Source organism: Aegilops tauschii, chromosome 6 (assembly GCF_002575655.3).
Source record: "Aegilops tauschii subsp. strangulata cultivar AL8/78 chromosome 6, Aet v6.0, whole genome shotgun sequence".
NCBI lineage: Eukaryota > Viridiplantae > Streptophyta > Magnoliopsida > Poales > Poaceae > Aegilops > Aegilops tauschii.
The window spans coordinates 341,562,030-341,584,629 of NC_053040.3; the positions used below are offsets into that span (position 1 = coordinate 341,562,030).

The 22,600-nt window shown below is 40.9% G+C and overlaps 1 protein-coding gene across 2 annotated transcripts; it reads right to left on the reverse strand.

Annotated features, from left to right (window-relative positions):
- Positions 1 to 339: 339 nt before the first annotated feature.
- Positions 340 to 4,445, reverse strand: LOC109744775 (uncharacterized). Of its 2 annotated transcripts, none has more exons than XM_020303920.4 (7): positions 4,217 to 4,445; positions 2,296 to 2,469; positions 2,132 to 2,215; positions 1,614 to 1,863; positions 1,350 to 1,446; positions 1,085 to 1,150; positions 340 to 636 (listed from the first exon to the last, which is right to left on the reverse strand). In XM_020303920.4, exons 2-7 carry the CDS (start codon positions 2,441 to 2,443, stop codon positions 442 to 444), a joined length of 840 nt encoding a protein of 279 aa, XP_020159509.1. In that variant the 5' UTR covers positions 2,444 to 2,469; positions 4,217 to 4,445; the 3' UTR covers positions 340 to 441. The 2 variants fall into 2 exon arrangements, with proteins under 2 accessions (XP_020159509.1, XP_020159510.1); XM_020303921.4 differs by having other exon boundaries at positions 2,296 to 2,453; positions 4,217 to 4,419.
- Between the last annotated feature and the right edge of the window lie 18,155 nt (positions 4,446 to 22,600).

Sequence of the window (22,600 nt, forward strand, 5' to 3'; positions counted from 1 at the left end):
CGACATGGCAACCGTAGTTCAGCGACATGGCAACTGCACTTAAACGAACATGGACGAGGGTCCGGCCCATGGCAACTACGGGGCGCGCGGTAAAGTGTCACGTGGGGCGTGCGGGACCACGAGATACGAGGCCTGACGTACCGGGCGTGTGGGCGTTATCTATTTCGCCCACACGCACGCATGTAAGAGAGACCGGGAGGGAAAAAAAGAGGCGTGTGGGCGCTAGTTGTTTTGCCCACACACAGACGTGTGGGCTGGTCCTTTTAGACACCACACAGAACGTGTGGGCAGATTCCTTAACGCCCACACGTGTAGCAGTTATCGGCGTCCAACAACAAATGCTACCGAAACACATGACAGTTTTAGTTCCTTGTTACAACCAAAGGTATTGACTCTATAAAACTCGGTAATACCGCAAGTCAGGTGTACAAGAACGCTGCTTCAGTCTCCAATCTTACAGATATCGTAGACCTTCTTGCCTACTTTACACACTATACGACTGAAATTGCATCTCAGATTACAGTTTTTAGATGAGATGATGCTGTTCTCAAATTTTTCAATCTCCTTAGTTGCTTGCTTCAATTTGGAGCTAACATCACCCAATGCCCACGCCAGTGATATGTGTGGCCGAGGATTCTGCAAAATGACAATACCAGTTAAAACGTCTTTCCAAATTTGGTGACGAAAACCGAGATGCTTTTTTTACAGTCGTAATAATCTGACCTCAGTTACTAATTACTCCCTCCGTTCCTAAATATTTGTCTTTCTAGAGATTCCAACAAGTGACTACATACGGAGCAAAATAAGTGAATCTACACTCTAAAATATGTCTATATACATCCGTATGTGGTAGTCCATTTGAAATCTCTAAAAAGTCAAATATTTAGGAACGGAGGGAGTACTTATGTACCAATGTTGTCAACTGAAACTCATCCCTTTTGTTTCCAAGTAGGGCGTTTGATTTATTAGTTTCGGGAGGCAAAGTTATGTTATCCATGGCATGTTGTGACATCAGCCGTAAACTAGAAGTGTCATACCATCTGGTTATCATCCAGAAACAGAACATAATTCAACGACATAGTACCTTGTAAAACTCAGGGAGACCGTGCAATCGATATACTTCATCAACCATATGTATTTGTTTACTTATCTGCAAAACAAAGTACACACAGACCTCATTATAGTAAATACTTCAGATCGGTGAACTGCAGTTACAATGTGAGTTCTTTATCATACAATGTTGATAAGAAACTCAAAATGAGTTGGCCATAGGACCAAAATAAATAAATGCAAATTGACAATCGTGTGATGCGTATAGACAACAAGTGAAGACAGACACTACCACATACCTCTGGTAACCCAGTTCTTGTAACCTCTAGCGAAAGAAATGATCGTGTAGAATCATCATTGACAAAATGCTCCCATTTGTTGAACTCCATCCAATACCTGCTTTATGCAAATACAAACGCATTTACATAAGTGCAAATCATGACACATACAAGTACATGCATAACTGGCCACACACATTCCTCTACAGAAGTTCACATGATTTGATACACCAGAGGGAGCAAAACATTGTCAGCTCAGCAATAAAGTTTTGAGAGATGGCTAACCGCTGTTGTGATTGAAACTTCTGACGAAGCATTGCGACGAGGGAGTCAATTTGATGCACCTGAATTCCAACAGTTCTTCCTAAGCTTACATGGAACTCCCTGCCCAGAAGCACTTTCTCAAGTTTTTGCTCATCTTTACACAATTCCGAAAGTGCATAATCTGCATCTACAGCATAGAGATCTGGCACAAGTGATGCAGCTCTTCTCATAACGAGGGTCAGCTGTTTTCTTGCGTTGAAAGGAATGACAACTGCATATGAGATAGCTACACATAAGTCATAACAGCGAAGAAGCTTCTGGATGTAAATTTTGCATGCCTAACAGTGAGAAACGAGTCTCAGTTTTGTGTTGCAAGGTCGCTTCATATATTGGTATTAAAACTGAAAAGATAAGATTAGTTCAGAGACCAAGTGTGCGAGCAGCAGCATCTGGAGCCCAATGTTACAGATGGATCTATGAATGCATGCCTGATCAATACTTGTAGATAGATATTATGTTAATAGCCAAAAGAAACAGACCAGGGATGTAGACATGCAGCGCATAGTTGCCTTCCACATGGGGGAAACTCCGGATGCGACTCCCCTGTGCAATTGTCGAGTAATCTGCAGCAGATATTGTTCCAAAACGTGAGCAATCACCACAGACCCCCAAAACGACCGGGATAGATTCAAGAAGGCCAAACCTACGAAATTTGGGGGCTGCAGAAGGTCGAGGGGAGGAGGAGGAAGCAGCACCGAAGCTTCCTGTGGCTCCGGAGCACCACCGGCAACCGTCGCCGGCTCATTGTCATCATCAGAGTCGGATCCGTAGTTAGCCATGAGTGCATCCATCGATGGGAGGCTGCAAAGTTGGATAACTGTTCGGTTATTAGAAACACAATTTCTGTATGCAATTTGTATCAAGGGGCAGTACGATCGCAATTTCCATGAACTATTCCTACAGAGCAACCTGACCGAACCCGTTTCTCTGTCACCCCTGTTCGGCTTTATTCGGTTGACAGGGGTTTAATCCCCTACCTAGGGAGTTCAGTCCCTGCAGGGATTGGGTGAAACCCCTCCCTCCACTCAATCCCCACTAATCATCACAGTCTCCCTCCCTCCCTATCAACTGCAGTTCGGTTTATTTTGAGGTTTCAAGCATCAAGCAGAGGAGAAAATATGGGCACAAGTCACAACACATACTAATAAGACTTGCCAGTTACAACTTATACAAAGCCGGCATTTCATATTCAAAATAAAAAAATATTTAGAAAAGGAATATCTTCATGTGCAGCAATCCATCTCTGAGGTACCAAGAGGAAGCATACAGCTACAACAAGGTCTCTCTGATGCACAATGACAATGAAAAGAAATTTTCAAGAGAAGACACTAAGACACTGACAAGAAATAAGTTGTGCTATGTTATCAAGACGCCGGCCTGTATATTAAGAACTCTCGGACAATCAAACCTGGATCACTAAACACAGAATTTATGTTGTACCTTGCAGAGCTTAAAAACACTTAAAGATCCAAGAGAATCAATAAATGCATTTCAAACTGAACTTTTTGTATCAGTTAGGTATCCATCATGTGTGCATAAAAATGGAACTTTTCATCCATCATATGATCATACTAGTCAAGGTCCAAGATCACAAAATGCTTATACAGTGCCACTTGTTAGCCAACTCACCAAAAACATTGCTAGCCAGTCATTCTAGTTCAAAGTAATAAAATGCACCAGATGAGAAAACCATTCTGCCAAAAATGATCATGACATAGTTTTTCTTTGTGAGGTGGATTATGCCCAGAGCTATATCCAACATCAGTAGTTGAAGGCGATCCAAGTTCATGCAACCCAGGAACTCAGATCAAGTCTTGACAGAAACTATTAAGAACATCCAGATGACAGGCCACCAACGGTCCATTCGAATATCTCGAGTTCCAGATAATAATTAACCTGCCGCTACCATTTCTACAAGCCTATATTATGGTGTTGGTCGGTTGATGGAGATATTTGAAGTTTTGAACGCATGATGCTAATGGCAAAACAGAATGCAGGAAGCACCCAGATATGCTACAAATATTATTACTTCTTTTGCATAAATACCGAATAATGGGCAATACTACTTGACTGACCAGCAACCAGCAACCAGAATTGCATCTGGTAGTGTTCACCTGGGGAGGTGGACCGAGCTCTTGATTCAAGGACAGTAATTAGAGTACTAAGACTAGGTGTCTGAAGCAAGATAGTTTCAGCTAGGTTCTGAAACAATTTTCAGTTTCCACACTAACTGTTGGCAACGGCGTAGCCAGGATTAGCTGACTCCCCGGGCAAAAAAAGGGCTAAAAAACACCCCCAAAAATCAACCCTAGTTTTATACATGCATATCAAAAGTCAAGCTCCTCTCAAAGAACAAAAATTACTAAAATCAAATTGAAACAGAAATTACCCAAAGGCTTTCTACATTGAACTAACAAACTCTAAACCTCAGGAGCTAATCATCGATGATATTGAACAGTTGAATGAATCTATTAAAAGGAAAAATCATTCAAGTCAGCAAGGCATCAGGTAGTGTAAGTGGAAATTAGGATCTGGGAAGGGTCAGGCGGGCTGAGGGGGAGTACCGTGCGGAGGCAGCGGAACGGAAGGACAGAGGGGCGGGCGGTGATCCTCCTGGACGGGAAGCGGCGCACCCTCCTGGAGACGAACGGGCGAACGCGGGCGAGTGGCGGCGTGGGGTCGCCGGACGAGCGGCGGCGTTGATGCGCGGCCTCTTGGACGGCGGCAGCAGGGAAGGGGTTCGTCTACTGTTTTTATTTTATTTTTTAGAGGGGGCTGTTTTCGTCTACTGTTTTTTTAGGGTAGTCTACTGGGTAGTTCGTCCGCTCGGTCCGGGGGGGAACAAGCAAACGCGCACCACGCACACTTCGGGCCAGCCCATCGCTGGCGCAGGTGCCCCTGTTTTCTCATTTTTCCTTTTTTGTTTTTTATTTGCTTTTTATAAAGGAAAAAGCTTCCAATCAACTGGCCGATCTTTCTCGCTGCATCTATCACTCGCGTGGCCATAAGATCGCGACCCATTGGTCCACTAGATCGTGAGGCGCGCGTGACTCACATGAAGACTTGATGCACGTGCTTGGGCCCTACTACCTGGACCAACCCTATTCATTGAAAATAAACTCCGCAACATCAGTAATGTTGCAAAACTTTGCTCCCGCAACATTACCTACGTTGCATGAATGTGAAGGCAAAAAAAATCTGCAACATTACATTTGGTGCATAAAGTGAAGACAATTTTTTTCTGCAACATCATCACAGTTGCAAAGTTTTGTGCAACAATACCATTGTTGCAAAAGTTACATCACGTCTCCGCACAAAGTCTCCGTTTCAGCAACAATCAACTTGTTGCAATTCGTGAAGTCACACGATAACGCTTCAGAGTGGTTTGCAACAAAGTCGTTGTTGCAGAGGGATGAGCGTAACAACTAGCTTGTTGTAATTTATGACGCTCACGTGGGGAGACCTAACGGCGTGGAAGGTGGTCGATCTTTCCCGAACTTCAACCGGCGGACGCGTAGCACAGTCCAGCTTGTTTTTGCAACACCGCACTTGTTGCAGAAGGGAGGTGGGGAACGTGGGTGGTACATTGGACGGCCAGCAGCGCGTCCATCCAACGGCCAGCCAGGCGGCAGATGTTTTTAACTATATAAAAACTCCGGCTTTCAAAAAGTTCTGAATTTAAAAAAATGTTCACCAATTTGAATTTTCGCAAAATCGGAGTTCTCCCTCCTTTTCGACAAAAAGAAAATGTTCATAATTCTTAAAATATTCATGATTTTGGAAAATGTTCGTGAATTTGAAAAAATGCTTTGTAAATTCAAAACAATGTTCACCAACTCAAAAAATGTTCCCAAATTCGAAAAATGTTCATAAAATTCATAAAAGCTTTGTACATTCAAAAAATGTTCACAACTTTTAATTAATATTCATGAATTTAAAAAATGTTCGCAAAAATCAAAAAATGTTCATGAAGTTCAAAAACTGTTCTTGAGTTTGAACAATGTTCACTAATCAAAAAATGTTCACGAATTAAAAAAGGTCATGAACTTCAAAAAATGTTCGTGAGTTTGAAAATGTTCCTGAATTTAATTTTTTTTTGATGAATTCAGTAATCTTTGCGAGTTTGAAGAAAATGTTCATGGATTTAAAAAAATGATCATGAATTCAAATAATTCCACAAATTCAAAAAAATCACGAGTTTGAAAAAAATGTTCACAAATTTCAATAAATGTTCTCAAATTCAAAAGGTGTTCATAAATTCGAATTGTTTGTGATTTTCAACAAAATCATGCCTTAAAAAATAGTTCGTAATTTCAATTTTTTTAGATTTTTTAAAATATACGAATTTGCAAAATAAAAATAAATAAATAAAGCAAAAGAAGACAAACGGAGAAACACAAAGACTGACTAGTGGGTTGGCCCATTACCGGGAAGCACGTTGGTCGCTATCCCCTGACACGCGCAAGAAATAATATATGCCCTCACGCTACCTCGAGTTCGCCGAAATCACTAGTTAAGAGTTACCCCTTGCAAAGGTCACTCTTCATCTTCTCGGGTGTTAATGTGCGCCACTTGTCGTAAGCTGGGTGTTTTCTCTTTTTTGTAGATTTGTTTATTCAAAACGTTTTCGTGCGTCCAAATACCGAACCATTTTTATCGTTGGATTTCTTACGTCAAGATTTTCCAAACTAGATCCCATGTTAGTAGATTTGGCTAAAAAATTCATGAAAAAACCGAAAAATAGAAACAATAACCAAAAAACTAAATTTTAAAAACCGACAAAAAATGAATACCAAAAGAAACTGAAAGCACAATTTTGCGATTGTCATTTTTTGGGGGGAAGCACAACGACGGTGTCCTGGCTAAGGGCCACTCACCATATCGACTCTCGGCCTAGTGGGCCAGACTAAGCACCCCTCGTCGGTTCCGTCTTGGGCCTCATCACGCAGTCCATGGCGTATACAAGGAAGACTAGTAGAACGCCCGTGCGTTGCTACGGGCCTTTTTTCGATTACACATATATGAATAAAATGCATACTCCTCTCTTTGTCTACCACCCTCCATCTCTCCCACCGTCTCTCTCTCTGGGTTTCACCCTCTATCTCTCTCTCTCTCACCCCTATTAATGTTTGGCGGCTACAGTAAATATCCTAGAAGCTTAAACATCAAAGGAAAATCATAACCTTTATACGGGCTAAGATAACTTTTCAAACTTCATCCTGACTCATTTACTCCACGAGGGAGCACACAAATTAATGATTATACTATGTACAACAAACAAAAATGATTTCACATGGTAAACTTTTTAATCCACTGCAAGACTTGACATGGGCACCATCGCATTAGTTTTAATACTTATTCTTGCATTAGTTCTAACATGGGCACAGAATAACGAAAGGAAATGATATGTGTATTGAATATGATACCATGCATATTTAACATTTAATGCTAAGACAAATAAATCTTTCATTTCTCACACTATCTGATTACAAATAATAATTACTCATGTGCAAAGATGAAATGAGAAAAATATTGTGTGCCTTCTAACATGAAAGAAATAGTAACAGTAAAATCACTATCTGAAGTTGCAAAGACACTTCAGAACTATGACTTAGTGAAGACCATACACACATTTACTATTGATGACCAGGATATGGTAGCACATACCTTTCTCCTCTGCATGCACTATAAAGAACAAGTGGCCATTTTTGTTTGCTTAGAAACACTGCTCTAGAGGAAAAGTAATAATAGCATTCTACATTTTCTGTACAGATTATGTAATGGGCATAAAGTCAATTCCAATGAAGAAGGGAAAGCACAATGCAAATAATGCCAATAATAACCATTATATGCTCCCTCTACAACTTAACCAAATGGGAATCAATTTTCTACCAAAGACGGTGGTCCAATCTCATCCTCACTATGCAACGCTAAAGATCATTAGTGATCACCACGAGAGTTGATAACTTCCCATCACGCTAAAGATCATTTAGCTTATAACTGATAACAGCGATGCCAACACCAGCAGCCTTCCCTGTGAACACCTCCAAAGGCGTACCATTTTTCTTAAGTGACTCGAGTATCTCGTTAATTAGGCAAACAACAATATTCCTTGAAAGAATCAAATATCAAATTGAGAAATTTGTAATACCAAGTTTGAATACTCAAGGCATGTTACTGACATGGCTAGAAAATTACCCTAGGTATCCCTTAGCACAAAAATCAATGATAGCAGTATTGAACCAATATCTACTAAATCATTAATCCAAGGAAATATATTTCATTTGCACAAAAATAGACTTAACCAAGCTTTGTGGTAGCGTTATAACCTGCATCGCTAACATGTGCATGGTAACAACTCTCATTAGATGAAGGATATTGCAAGAAAAAAAACAGTTCCAAAGGTGCAGCGACGATAACTATCAGGCATCATGTTCATGTCTTGCCCCGTGTGAGGCCAAAGTCAATGCATTCGCCAGAATTTCCAGACAACTTGCATATGACGCCTTATAATTTTCTAGTCTATATCCCATATATAATCAACTTTACTCTGTCTCATATGTACCTTCTAACCTGTAGGAAATAGTATAACTAATTACAATCTGGATAAGGAATTGTCATCGGATACCAATAAATTTGAATGTGCATTTTAGCATTTTTCATTTTGAGAAAAGCATATATAAAAATAAGGTCCATCTGGTGCATAGCAGGCACTACTTCACTGCATTTGTTACACTGAGTTAAAATATTCCCTTGCCTCCGCTGCCATTGTGATGTTGCATTGCCCCATAGTGCATCTCAATGTTTTCTCCCACCCGACCTCCCTCCACCTCCCTCTGTTCCTCCACTGTGTTCATTCGCCCTTACTCTTGTATTGTCGACACTTCAAAATTTTAGCAAATATATGAAATGCTAGTGCACCTTTTCAAACAGTTAGCAGCATCGCCATGCGTAAGTTTGTTGTCCCGTGGCAACGCCCTTCACACCCCTTTATAATTGCTTGTGCACCTTTTCCAAAATTTAGCAAATATATGAAATGGTCATCACATACCATGAGAGAAGATGATGTATTGTACATCTGATTTACAAATGAAAAACTCTTTCCAACCACAAGAGGTAACTGCATGTTAAATCCTTATTTACACACAATGAAAGTTGCATGTAGGGCAATGTTGGTGTTTGTCTCTCCTTATTATTCCACCGCAACAAGATTCTTTTGTGTGGCTCCGATAAATGAAAATAACAAAAACCGGTTTATAGCTAAGACATACTAACTAAAAAAAAACAGCCCAATAACTGAAATGCTTCCTTCGATAAACTTTACCCATCTAATTGCGAAATGCATTTCGTTAAAGTTGTTTCAAAGGGAAGATACATCCTCCTTTGTCCTAAAGTGTGTAACATGAATCAATAGAAGATCAAAATTCTGACCAATTGCTTAGAGGGGTGTACTTGTGCGTGAAATATTATATCTGGATAAGCATCAAGTAAGTTTGCAACATACCACCATGAAAAGTGCCAGTTGTCCAGTGCTCGGGCTAAAATAGTCTTGCATAAAACTGTAAATATTATTTATTATGCAAGATAAAGAGAAATGAACGAAAATCTTCATTGTGAAGGAGTGAGCCTAGCTCATCTTGGTTCTTATTCTTTCAAAAAACAAACATCGATGTAGGGGGTTCCATTCCTTTCAAAAAGAACATAAGAGCAGATGTTACATGTCACATAAACAGATGCATTAAAGGTGGACAAACTGAATATAGCAAAGGTTGCACTAAATAGCATGAAACTAAAAAAATATAAAGATTCTGGAAAAATATGCTAAGACATAGTTGCTCTGTTCATTCATTCAAAAAGACTTGCCATCGGGTTCCAATTCGGGAGTTACAAAGAACATAAGAGCAGATGTTACATCAATTTCTTCTCAAATTTAGATTAAGGATCAGGTGGTGGATGCATACCAGCAGCAAGATTTTTAAGCCGGTGGATTTCTTCGAGAAATGTGGCGATCTGGAGCCTGTTAAGAGCGCTCACCTATAGTATTGCACTTCATGGTTGAAAGAGAAAAACTTAGCAAGAATATTTGGTTCGTACATTCAAGCATGTGCCAACCAGGTAATGGCAGATTGAGCATGTGTCTTCACCTGTATGAAGCCGTTGTAGGTGGATGGGAACACTCGAGGTGGGGGTCTTGCGATCGCCACCGAGCTCGTGCACATGCAATTCACGTCTGGCTCGCTTCCAAGCTCCCATTGTCGTGGCTGCAGTGCAACTCCAAATTAGAACATACCAAGCCTTACCTATACCTTTTAATTAATGACAAAAATCAAAGTCCAATCCTTTCCATGCCTCGCAATGTCCATGAATTTTCACAGTCATCGTTTAAATGCCGCACACATTGTCAATACAAAAGGAGGTGGAAACAAAATTAAAATCTGAATTGAACTTGACAGAATCCAAAATCAGAACCTTTGGACAGCTGGCAAAAAATCATCATATGCAGTAAGATATACTTCCTCCGTTTCTAAATATAAGTCTTTGTAGAGATTCCACTATAAAACACATACGGATGTATATAGATGCATTTTAAGTGTAGATTCATTCATTTTGTTCCGTATGTAGTCCATCTAGTGGAATCTCTATAAAGACTTATATTTAGGAACAGAGGGAGTACTTAGTAAGTAATGTAGGCATACATGTACAGTAGAGTCAACAAGCCTGATTGTACTTCACTTTACCATCAAATGGCCCAGTTAGTAAGGTCTAGCAAACAATCTAGGTAGACACATACAAAGTTAACATCAAGTGGTTGAGTTAGCAAGATCTAGCAAGCAATCTAGGCACGTGACCTACATGGGAAAGAAGACGACACTGTAGGAAAAGAAAGGCAGTGAGAAAACCTTTACCTAGACAAATCAGTTCGTTTAGCAGGCCGTCGTTGGCTGGACCAACCCTCGTCTTTCTCCTCCGGGCCAGCTCCAAATTGCGCATCTCATCCTGGTCGAGGAACCGCGACCCCGGCAGCTCGCCACTGCCACCAAAACAGCATCTATCCATCCTGCCAGTGCATGTCCCGACCATGTACGCTGCAAGGGGCCTGACAAATATTTTTTTCCACAAATTCTTGTGTAAACGAACACTGAACAAGGATCCCTACAATAGTGTTCCTAGATACCAAAAATGTTATGCTAAACATGCTACTGATTGTGCAAAACTCAAATACAACGCTTAACAACCAATCAATGTGCCGAAGTAGTATTTTTTGCATTCCTTCAGGCCAACACAAATTCAGCCCATGTTTGAAGCCATATGTGTAGTGTCCGAGTAAACCTTGTTGTAATATAAAAAGTGACTGCACAAATGTGTTTTGCACAGGATGTTGGTGCATCTGTTGCATCGTTGAAGTGGTTGGTGTACTGAGTAGTGCCCAGGTTCTGTAGCTAGTCAACACCAATCATGAGTAACATATAACTTTACGATCCTTATGTACATCAGATAACTTTATCAACGGACATATCTAGTCATCATTTAAGGACAGAATCAAGAAAGCAGAGGCAAATGCAAGGAGAGAACAAAACCATTACGTCATATTACTGCTCGAATATAAGCAAAGTGTAAATCTATTGTCGGGGATAGCTAGCTCCCAGTAAGCAAACATGATTTCAGTTGAAACAATAACTGCTGCTGAAATAACATGTTTTTGTGACCAATCTAATTTGCTTGTAACAAAAAAATATATGTGTATCTTATATAAGAAGAAAATCTACACAAACAGAACAGGGAAAGAATGGAAGTTTCGTAGGCGAAATTGTATTTGTCCTTATACTGGCAGGAACAAGCAGAACTGTCTCAAACTACGACATGCAGGGTAGCACATCAAAAATAAAGGGACCACAATAAACATAAAAACAATGAAGACAGAGAAAAATATACCCGCATTCTCCTTTCGAGAGTAAGTCTTACAAAGTAAGATCATCCAACTTCTTCTCAAGTTTATTCTCCGCCTTCCGGAGTGCACCAGCTACATTTGCAATCTGAAGAAGCAATCATGCATAAGAATACTCCCAATGGACAGCAATAAAACAAAGACGTTACACAAGCTCGGGAAATTACGAACAGTAACATTTGCAAAAGAAATCAGAGATAACATTAGATTAGGATGCTTTTCTTTTAGGTGAGATAACATTAGATTAGGATGTTTTTTCTTTTGGGTGTAAGGGGATTAGTGTTAGGACCATCTCTAAACCTAAACAACATTAATCAGAAAAGGTGGTGGGCTCTCCCTCTCAACCTCGGCGACATAGCCAGCCTACCTACATTCCTCAGAGTCACCTATCTTCAGCAACAAGGAAACAACATTCAGAAGACCCTAATTTCAAACACTAATCCCCTGCTCGTGCTGCTGCCGGTGAGAGGAAGAACCCGGGCTCCAATTTCTGCAAATTGCGCTTGTTCATTAATTTCAAACGCAATTGATCATTTATTCTGCATAAATGTTGCAAAAAAGTTAACTGAATGTGTTCACCTCCAATGTCAAAGAAGTTAACTGAATGTTCTTGGTCTGGATAAACATGTTCTTCAGTTAACTGAATGTTAACAGAAGTTGACTGAATCTTTGTAAATATTGCAATATGCCATTTAATTTACTGAATTGAGTTGAGTTGAGTTGTCATGCTGAAATGTTGCAATGTTGATACAAAAAATTCAGTTAACTTTTCAACAGAAGTTTGGAATTTTTCAAACATTGTTTGCTCCAGATTTTGGATGCTCTTGTTGCATTCAGATTATGAGAATGATTAAGGGTTCAGCAATCAGATTATAATTATGACCAGAACAGAGGAACAAATATCATGGTTAATGTGTAAAAAAATTCAGAAAATGGAGTTACCCACTTGAAGTTATTGTAGCTACTCACTTGAAGTAACCAAAGAATAAAGTGTAAAGAATAAATTTACAGAATAAGAATAAGAATAGTGGCCTGAGGATGTTCCCATCTGAATTCAATTATCACCAATACTGTTCATACTGAATTTATATTGTATGTTTATCTACTGTATGTTCACCAATACTGAAAGCATACAAAGTGCAAGGCTAACTGACTCTATACTGTATGTTCACCAATACTGAAAGCATACAAAGTGCAAGTCTAACTAAATTTATACTGTATGTACATCTCAAGTACTCCATGGCTAACTGAATTTTCTCAGTACTGTACTCGTACTCACAATACTCCATGGCTCACCTGCACCAACGGAAGCAGCATCCAATCCTCTGCAATACCCCATTCCTCCTCCAATCGCTGCACAAACCAATCGCTGCACAAAATCAGCTCACCTGCTTGCTTCAACAGACAGACATCACCTGTAAATTCAGAAGACAGATGATACGTCTCCAACGTATCTATAATTTATGAAGTATTCATGCTATTATATTATCCATATAGGATGTTTTATATGCATTTATATGCTATTTTATATGATTTTTGGGACTAACCTATTAACCTAGAGCCCAGTGCCAGTTTCTGTTTTTCCTTGTTTTTGAGTTTTACAGAAAAGGAATATCAAACGGAGTCCAAACGGAATGAAACCTTCGGAAAAGTTATTTTTAGAAAGAAAGCAATACGGGAGACTTGGAGTGCACGTCACGGGATCAACGAGTAGAGCACGAGGCAGGGGGGCGCGCCCTCCACCCTCGTGGGCCCCTCGTGGCTCCCCTTACCGACTTCTTTCGCCTATATATTCCCATATACCCTAAAACCTTCGGGGAACAGAATAGATCGGGAGTTCCGCCGCCGCAAGCCTCTGTAGCCACCAAAAACCAATCGGGACCCTGTTCCGGCACCCTGCCGGAGGGGGGATCCCTCACCGGTGGCCATCTTCATCATCCCGGCGCTCTCCATGACGAGGAGGGAGTAGTTCACCCTCGGGGCTGAGGGTATGTACCAGTAGCTATGTGTTTGATCTCTCTCTCTCTCTCGTGTTCTTGATTCGGCACGATCTTGATGTATCGCGAGCTTTGCTATTATAGTTGGATCTTATAATGTTTCTCCCCCTCTACTCTCTTGTAATGGATTGAGTTTTCCCTTTGAAGTTATCTTATCGGATTGAGTCTTTAAGGATTTGAGAACACTTGATGTATGTCTTGCGTGGGATACCCGTGGTGACAATGGGGTATTCTATTGATTCACTTGATGTATGTTTTGGTGATCAACTTGCGGGTTCAGTGACCTCGTGAACTTATGCATAGGGGTTGGCACACGTTTTCGTATTGACTCTCCGGTGGAAACTTTGGGGCACTCTTTGAAGTTCTTTGTGTTGGTTGAATAGATGAATCTGAGATTGTTTGATGCATATCGTATAATCATACCCACGGATACTTGAGGTGACATTAGAGTATCTAGGTGACATTAGGGTTTTGGTTTATTTGTGTCTTAAGGTGTTATTCTAGTACGAACTCTATGATAGATCGAACGGAAAGAATAGCTTCGTGTTATTTTACTACGGACTCTTGAATAGATCGATCAGAAAGAATAACTTTGAGGTGGTTTCGTACCCTACAATAATCTCTTCGTTTGTTCTCCGCTATTAGTGACTTTGGAGTGACTCTTTGTTGCATGTTGAGGGATAGTTATATGCTCCAATTATGTTATTATTGTTGAGAGAACTTGCACTAGTGAAAGTATGAACGCTAGGCCTTGTTTCCTAGCATTGCAATGCCTTTTACGCTCACTTTTATCATTAGTTACCTTGCTGTTTTTATATTTTCAGATTAAAAATACCTATATCTACCATCCATATTGCACTTGTATCACCATCTCTTCACCGAACTAGTGCACCTATACAATTTACCATTGTAATGGGTGTGTTGGGGACACAAGAGACACTTTGTTATTTGGTTGCAGGGTTGTTTGAGAGAGACCATCTTCATCCTACACCTCCCACGGATTGATAAACCTTAGGTCATCCACTTGAGGGAAATTTGCTACTGTCCTACAAACCTCTGCACTTGGAGGCCCAACAACGTCTACAAGAAGAAGGTTGCGTAGTAGACATCAAGCTCTTTTCTGGCGCCGTTGCCGGGGAGGTGAGTGCTTGAAGGTATATCTTTAGATCTTGCAATCGAATCTTTTTGTTTCTTGTTTTATCACTAGTTTAGTCTATAAAAGAAAACTACAAAAAAATGGAATTAAGGGTGCCTCATATGCTTCATCTTTTTAATTATCTTTCGTGAGAATGATGGGAAGGAAAATTGTGCTCAAGTACTAGAAGAAGACTGCATTAGAATGTTTGGCACTAAATATTTGAATGATGAGCATGATCGCAATGTTGTTAGTATGAATTCTTTGAATACCCATGATACTAATCATATGCAAAGCCACAAGCTTGGGGAAGCTATGTTTGATGAAGATGATATTTTTTGTCCCCCAAGCTTTGATGAGCAAATTTACTATGATGAAAGCATGCCTCCTATCTATGATGATTATTGTGATGACGCGTATGCTTTAACGAATAATTATAACCATGAAACTTGTCATCTTGATCTTAATTTTCAATCACATGATAGTTATTTTGTTGAGTTTGCTCCCACTATTGTTGATGAGAAGAAATTTGCTTATGTGGAGAGTAGTAAAATTTCTATGCTTGTAGATCATGAAAAGAATGCTTTAGGTGCTGGTTATATTGTTGAATTCATTCATGATGCTACTGAAAATTATTATGAGGGAGGAATATATGCTTGTAGGGATTGCAATAATATCAAGTTTCCTCTCTATGTGCTTAAAGTTTTGAAGTTATGCTTGTTTTGCCTTCCTATGCTAGTTGATTATTGTTCCCATAAGTTGTTTGCTCACAAAATCCCTATGCATAGGAAGTGGGTTAGACTTAAATGTGCTAGTCATATTCTTCATGATGCTCTCTTTATGTTTCAATTCTTATCTTTTATGTGAGCATCATTGAAATCATCATGCCTAGCTAGGGGCGTTAAACGTTAGCGCTTGTTGGGAGACAACCCAATTTTATTTTTGTTTCTTGCTTTTTGGTTCTGTTTAGTAATAAATAATTCACCTAGCCTCTGGTTAGATGTGGTTCTATGTTTTAATTAGTGTTTGTGCCAAGTAAGACCTATAGGATCTTCTTGGATGATAGTTATTTGATCTTGCTAAAAATTCCAGAAACTTTCTGTTCACGAAAACAATTGTTAAAAATCACCAGAACGTGATAAAATACTAATTCCAATTGCAGAAGATCAATAATCAAATTATCTAGGTCGTCCTATTTTGGTAGATTTTTCTGAGTTCCAGAAGTTTGCGTTAGTTACAGATTACTACAGACTGTTCTGTTTTTGACAGATTCTGTTTTTCGTGTGTTGTTTGCTTATTTTGATGAATCTATGGCTAGTAAAATAGTTTATAAACCATAGAGAAGTTGGAATACAGTATATTTAACACCAATATAAATAAAGAATGAGTTCATTACAGTACCTTGAAGTGGTGTTTTGTTTTGTTTCGCTAACGGAGCTTACGAGTTTTCTGTTAAGTTTTGTGTTGTGAAGTAATCAAGTTTTGGGTGAAGATTCGATGGACTATGGAATAAGGAGTGGCAAGAGGCTAAGCTTGGGGATGTCCAAGGCACCCCAAGATAATATTCAAGGACAACCAAGAGCCTAAGCTTGGGGATGCCGCAGAAGGCATCCCCTCTTTCGTCTTCGTTCATCGGTAACTTTTACTTGGAGCTATATTTTTATTCACCACATGATATGTGTTTTGCTTGGAGCGTCATTTTCTTTTGTTAGGATTTGCTTGCTGTTATCTATAATAATGTTTTGCATCTTTATTTTTAATAAAAATGCCAAGGATAGCCTTTACCATGCTTATTTTGCAAGTATACATGTTGCTGTTTCAAAACAGAAAGTTTACCGCTGTTGCAAAAATTCCCTAGAAAAGTCAGAATGTGTGTTGAAACCTTTTGCATAATAAGCTTTGATAAATTTACTACAGTGGGAATTTTCTTTCATAATTGTTGGAGCTAGGAAAGTATGGATCTTGCTGCATTCTTTACAGACTGTCCTGTTTAGGTAGATTGCTGTTATGTTTGCATTGTTTGCATATGTTTGCTTTTTTAATGATTCAATTTGAGGATAGGACTATTAAATATGCAGAGGCATTTAGTATGCAATGTTGAATAATAATTTTAGTGATTTGCTACAATATAGTATGATAAGGTTTTTGCATTGGTTTATGCTAACTTATCTCACGAGTCCTTGTTGAGTTTGGTGTGGATGAAGCTTTCGAAATTTAGAAAACCGTGATATGAGAGGAATTAAGGAGACACACAAGCTCAAGCTTGGGGATGCCCAAGGCACCCCAAGATAATATTTCAAGAAGTCTCAAGCATCTAAGCTTGGGATGCCCCGGTAGGCATCCCACCTTTCTTCTTCAACAATTATCGGTTAGTATCGGTTGAGCCTAAGTTTTTGCTTCTTCACATGATGAGTGCTATCCTTAAAATCTCGTTTTCTTTTGTTTTGCTTGATGTATGAATAAAATACCAAGATCTGAAATTCTTAAATGAGAGAGAGTCTTCACATAGCTACATAATTATTTAACTACTCATTGATCTTCACTTATATCTTTTTGGAGTAGTTTGTCATTTAATCGTGTGCTTCACTTATATCCTATGAGTAAATGGTTGAATGATTTGAATGTCATAAATCTGAAATTATATATGTTTCATATGCCTTTCCCATGGGGAGTAATGCCTTCACATATAAGAAGTAGAGGTGGTAGATTTATTGAAGGTTAGCAAACATTGTATTGGTCACTTGAACAATTCATGAAAGAATATTGAAGGAAGAGAGATTTCACATATAGTACTATCTTGGACATCTTCTATGATTGTGAGCCCCATTAATTATTTTCAAACCTGAGCAAATTAGTTGAAGTTGGACAAGGAAGACAACATAATGAGTTATGCTTGGGTATATTTGTATAGAACTTATATTGTTATGGATCCTCTAACATGTGGTGCTTGCTTTTTAGAATCCTTTGCTAGCCAAAATATCTGTACTAAGCGAAATACTGCTTGTGCATCCAAATTCCTTGAACCAAGTTTCTTCCATGAGTGTCCACCATATCTACCTATATGTGATATTTACCTGCCGTTCCAAGTAAATTTGCATGTGCCAAACTCTAAACCTTCAAATAATAATCTGTTTTGTATGCCCGAATCGCTCATGTGGCGACTAGGGGCTAGTAGTATCTTCCATGCTAGGTGGGTTATTCTCACGATGAGTGGACTCCGCTCATCATTCACGAGAAAATGGCTGGTAACTGGGATGCCCAGTCCTATGATCAAAAGATCAAAAACAAATTCGCAAATAATTTAAACAAACTCCCCTAGGAATGTTGATAGTTGGACGGCACCCGTTGTTTCGGACAAGCCGTTGAGTGTGAATGTTGGTGGAGGGGGAGTAAAAACTTTACTTTTCTGCGTGGGAACCGCCTATAATGTATCTAGTATGGAAGATATTGGGAACTCTTGGTCGTTATGTTGACAATGAAAGCATACCTCTCAAAATTATTTTCATCTCTGTTTTTGCTTCGAGCTCTGGCACCTCTACAAATCCCTGCTTCCCTCTGCGAAGGGCCTATCTTTTAATTTTATGCAAGAGTCAGTAGTATTCCTTCTCATTCCAACCTACTCTTTAGTTGGCAAGCATCATGTGATGGAAAGATCTAAGCATATATGGCCATTCAAATATATTTGAGCATGAATTATTATTGTTGACATTACCCTTGAGGTAAAAGGTTGGAAGGCAAAACATTAAGCCCCTATCTTTCTCTGTGTTCGATGAATACTATTTGTTCTAAAAATATGCTTTGAGTGGTAGCAATCATGGAAGACTAAATGATAGTTGAGTATGTGAAGTTTGCTGAATCAAAGCTCTGACATAGACTCTTCCTGAAAATAAGATGAATTGTAATTGTTTGATGACTAATAACACGGTTTGTTAGTTTTCAAGAAAGTTTATGATCTATACTTTAACATGTGAATAGTTTGTTACTTGATCATGAAAAGTTTTATGAGTTGAGCTACTGTTATGACATATAATGATGCTAGAAAAGGTGATTGAAATTATCATTGATCAAACTTGTGCACCTGCTAGCATTCACACTTCATAAATTATTTGTTTTATCATTTACCTACTCGAGGACGAGCAGGAATTAAGCTTGGGGATGCTGATACGTCTCCAACGTATCTATAATTTATGAAGCATTCATGCTATTATATTATCCATATAGGATGTTTTATATGCATTTATATGCTATTTTATATGATTTTTGGGACTAACCTATTAACCTAGAGCCCAGTGCCAGTTTCTGTTTTTTTTCCTTGTTTTTGAGTTTTACAGAAAAGGAATATCAAACGGAGTCCAAACGGAATGAAACCTTCGGAAAAGTTATTTTTGGAAAGAAAGCAATACGGGAGACTTGGAGTGCATGTCAAGGGATCAATGAGGAGAGCACAAGGCAGGGGGGCGCGCCCTCCACCCTCGTGGGCCCCTCTTGGCTCCCCTTACCGACTTCTTTCGCCTATATATTCCCATATACCCTAAAACCTTCGGGGAACAGAATAGATCGGGAGTTCCGCCGCCGCAAGCCTCTGTAGCCACCAAAAACCAATCGGGACCCTGTTCCGGCACCCTGCCGGAGGGGGGATCCCTCACCGGTGGCCATCTTCATCATCCCGGCGCTCTCCATGACGAGGAGGGAGTAGTTCACCCTCGGGGCTGAGGGTATGTACCAGTAGCTATGTGTTTGATCTCTCTCTCTCTCTCTCTCTCTCTCTCTCTCTCTCGTGTTCTTGATTCGGCACGATCTTGATGTATCGCGAGATTTGCTATTATAGTTGAATCTTATGATGTTTCTCCCCCTCTACTCTCTTGTAATGGATTGAGTTTTCCCTTTGAAGTTATCTTATCAGATTGAGTCTTTAAGGATTTGAGAACACTTGATGTATGTTTTGCGTGGGATACCCGTGGTGACAATGGGGTATTCTATTGATTCACTTGATGTATGTTTTGGTGATCAACTTGCGGGTTCAGTGACCTCGTGAACTTATGCATAGGGGTTGGCACATGTTTTCGTATTGACTCTCCGGTAGAAATTTTGGGGCACTCTTTGAAGTTCTTTGTGTTGGTTGAATAGATGAATCTGAGATTGTTTGATGCATATCGTATAATCATACCCACGGATACTTGAGGTGACATTGGAGTATCTAGGTGACATTAGGGTTTTGGTTGATTTGTGTCTTAAGGTGTTATTCTGGTATGAACTCTATGATAGATCGAACGGAAAGAATAGCTTCGTGTTATTTTACTACGGACTCTTGAATAGATCGATCAGAAAGAATAACTTTGAGGTGGTTTCGTACCCTACAATAATCTCTTCGTTTGTTCTCCGCTATTAGTGATTTTGGAGTGACTCTTTATTGCATGTTGAGGGATAGTTATATGATCCAATTATGTTATTATTGTTGAGAGAACTTGCACTAGTGAAAGTATGAACCCTAGGCCTTGTTTCCTAGCATTGCAATACCGTCTACGTTCACTTTTATCATTAGTTACCTTGCTGTTTTTATATTTTCAGATTACAAATACCTATATCTACCATCCATATTGCACTTGTATCACCATCTCTTCGCCGAACTAGTGCACCTATACAATTTATCATTGTATTGGGTGTGTTGGGGACACAAGAGACTCCTTGTTATTTGGTTGCAGGGTTGTTTGAGAGAGACCATCTTCATCCTACACCTCCCACAGATTGATAAACCTTAGGTCATCCACTTGAGGGACATTTGCTACTGTCCTACAAACCTCTGCACTTGGAGGCCCAACAACGTCTACAAGAAGGTTGCATAGTAGACATCAACATACCTGCGCCGTGGGCGAGCGGGGAGCAGAAGCAGAAGCGGCAGCGGTGGCGCCAGTGGAGCACAGAGTGCAGATCCTCCATCATCAGCCCGCCAACTCAAGGAGCAAGACAATCAAAGGGCAGCGGCATGTGTGTGGAGGAAGTCTTCGTCTTCCCCATGCCCTGGTCGTCTTTCCCACGCCGCCGCCGCCGGAGCTCGAGGTTTGGAGGAGGTGCTCGAGGACGAGGAGCGGGTCATCGAGCGCCGCTGCCGAAGCCGGCAAGGCACGGGCTTTGCAGAAAAGGGGATCCCTTCCCTCTTGATCTCCTAGTGCGGACGGAGAGAAGCGGCGAGACGAGGGGGAGAAGGCGGTCGGCGCGTGGCAAGGCGACGGAGCAGGCGGCGAGGCGACAGAGCAGGCGGCGAGGTGGCGGAGCAGATGACATGCGTGACGAGGCGATGGAGCAGGCGCGATGGGCTGTTGGTCGACCACGGCGGAGATCGGGAGCCCTCTTTCTCGGCGGAGAGGCGGCGGCTTGGCTTGCAGACAAGCGATGGATCGCCTGAGGCTAGCGAGGAGTCTGAAGGCGAGCGACGAGGGAAGCGAGGCGCGGAGCAGCAGGACGTTGGGCTGGTCGACGAGCTCGCGGCGGCGCAGGAACCCTAGCGCATGCGAGGGTACCGGAGAGAGGACCCGCTCGCGCGAGGAGAGGGAGAGGAGTGGTTCGTGCGTGGGGTGGGGTGGGGTGGGGGAGGGGACGAAGAAAACCCGGACGAAAGTAGTGGGGCGAAAATAAACCGACGGAGACTACCAACTCGTCCCTTAGGAGTAGAGATCCATAAGACTTGGCGTACATGACATGCTGGATTCATGGAGGAATCTACCTCTTGTATGTACCCGACTAGGATCTTGTACCCTAGGACCCCGGTATCTTATATAAACCTAGAGGTCATGCTCATAGATACATCATACAATCTCTTGGTAGTTTTACCTATACTCTACACACACTCCAACACAAAAAAGCACAAGTAGAATGTAGGGCTTTATCTCCCCGGAGAGACTGAACCTCGGTAAATCCCATGTCATTGTTACCATTGTTCCAAGACATCTAGCTTAGGATCCCCTGCCTGGAAATCTGTCTGAATTAGCTCCGTCACACATGCTATGCTTTCCCTCAGAAAATCCGAAGTTGTGCTTCTCATGGAAACAAGGTTGTGCTTCTCATGGAAGCACTACTATGCCTTTTCTTTTTTTTCGGGGAAGCAGAGGTTGTGCTTCCCGTGGAAGCACATCCTGTGCTTCTCATCAAAGCCTATGATATGCTTCTCGCGAAACCAAATTTGCGCTTTCACGAGAAGCATAGTTGTGCTTCTTGTGCTTCTCTCGAAGCACACGCCGTGCATTTCGCATTATTTAGAGAAGCACAATGATGCTCGCAAAAAAACACCAAAACCTAGGGAAAGCCAAGTAAAAGTTGAAAAGCTAAACAAAACGAAAGCATTGTAGAAAAAAAGTGTTCATGTAGGATGCACACGGCATGCGCATGTGGTCGCAGCGACTGAGTGCGCCCAGCGCTGCCCGCTAGGAGACATCTGCATGGAGGGTACCCGCTAGCTAGTCAGTGAGGGAAACTCCAACCGACCGACCCATTTTGTCCGGTTGTGTCTATTTGGGTTCGTGAGGGAAAAAAGCACGGCCCAACAAGGCGCGGACGGAAACACAATTTCTGTCCGTCACATGTCTGTCCGGATGCAAATCCACCCCAAATTTGGGCCTGATTTGCATCCACACTGACATGAGACAGTCGCGCCCGTGTCCTCTTGGTGTTTGGTTTGGGCCTGCGTGCCGGCCACCCAACCACCACCCGCTAGTCCTCTTAAATCCTGTGCCTGCCGAGGGCCCACACGTCAAGCCAACCTCCTTCATGGGTCCTTTTTGATGGCTTACGTGTGTGTGGGGGGGGTCCAGTCATCATCTTCTTCCTCCCTCTACCCCTAGCTACAGCCCACCGGCAAAATATCATGGAAGTGGAT

Coding starts and splice junctions, on each gene's coding strand:
- LOC109744775 (XM_020303920.4), bottom strand. CDS start 2,443: ATGGATGCACTCATGGCTAACTACGGATCCGACTCTGATGATGACAAT. Junction 1,864..2,131: donor GCTGCATGTCTACATCCCTG/GTCTGTTTCTTT, acceptor TCTCATATGCAG/TTGTCATTCCTTTCAACGCA. Junction 1,447..1,613: donor AAGTTTCAATCACAACAGCG/GTTAGCCATCTC, acceptor TGCATAAAGCAG/GTATTGGATGGAGTTCAACA.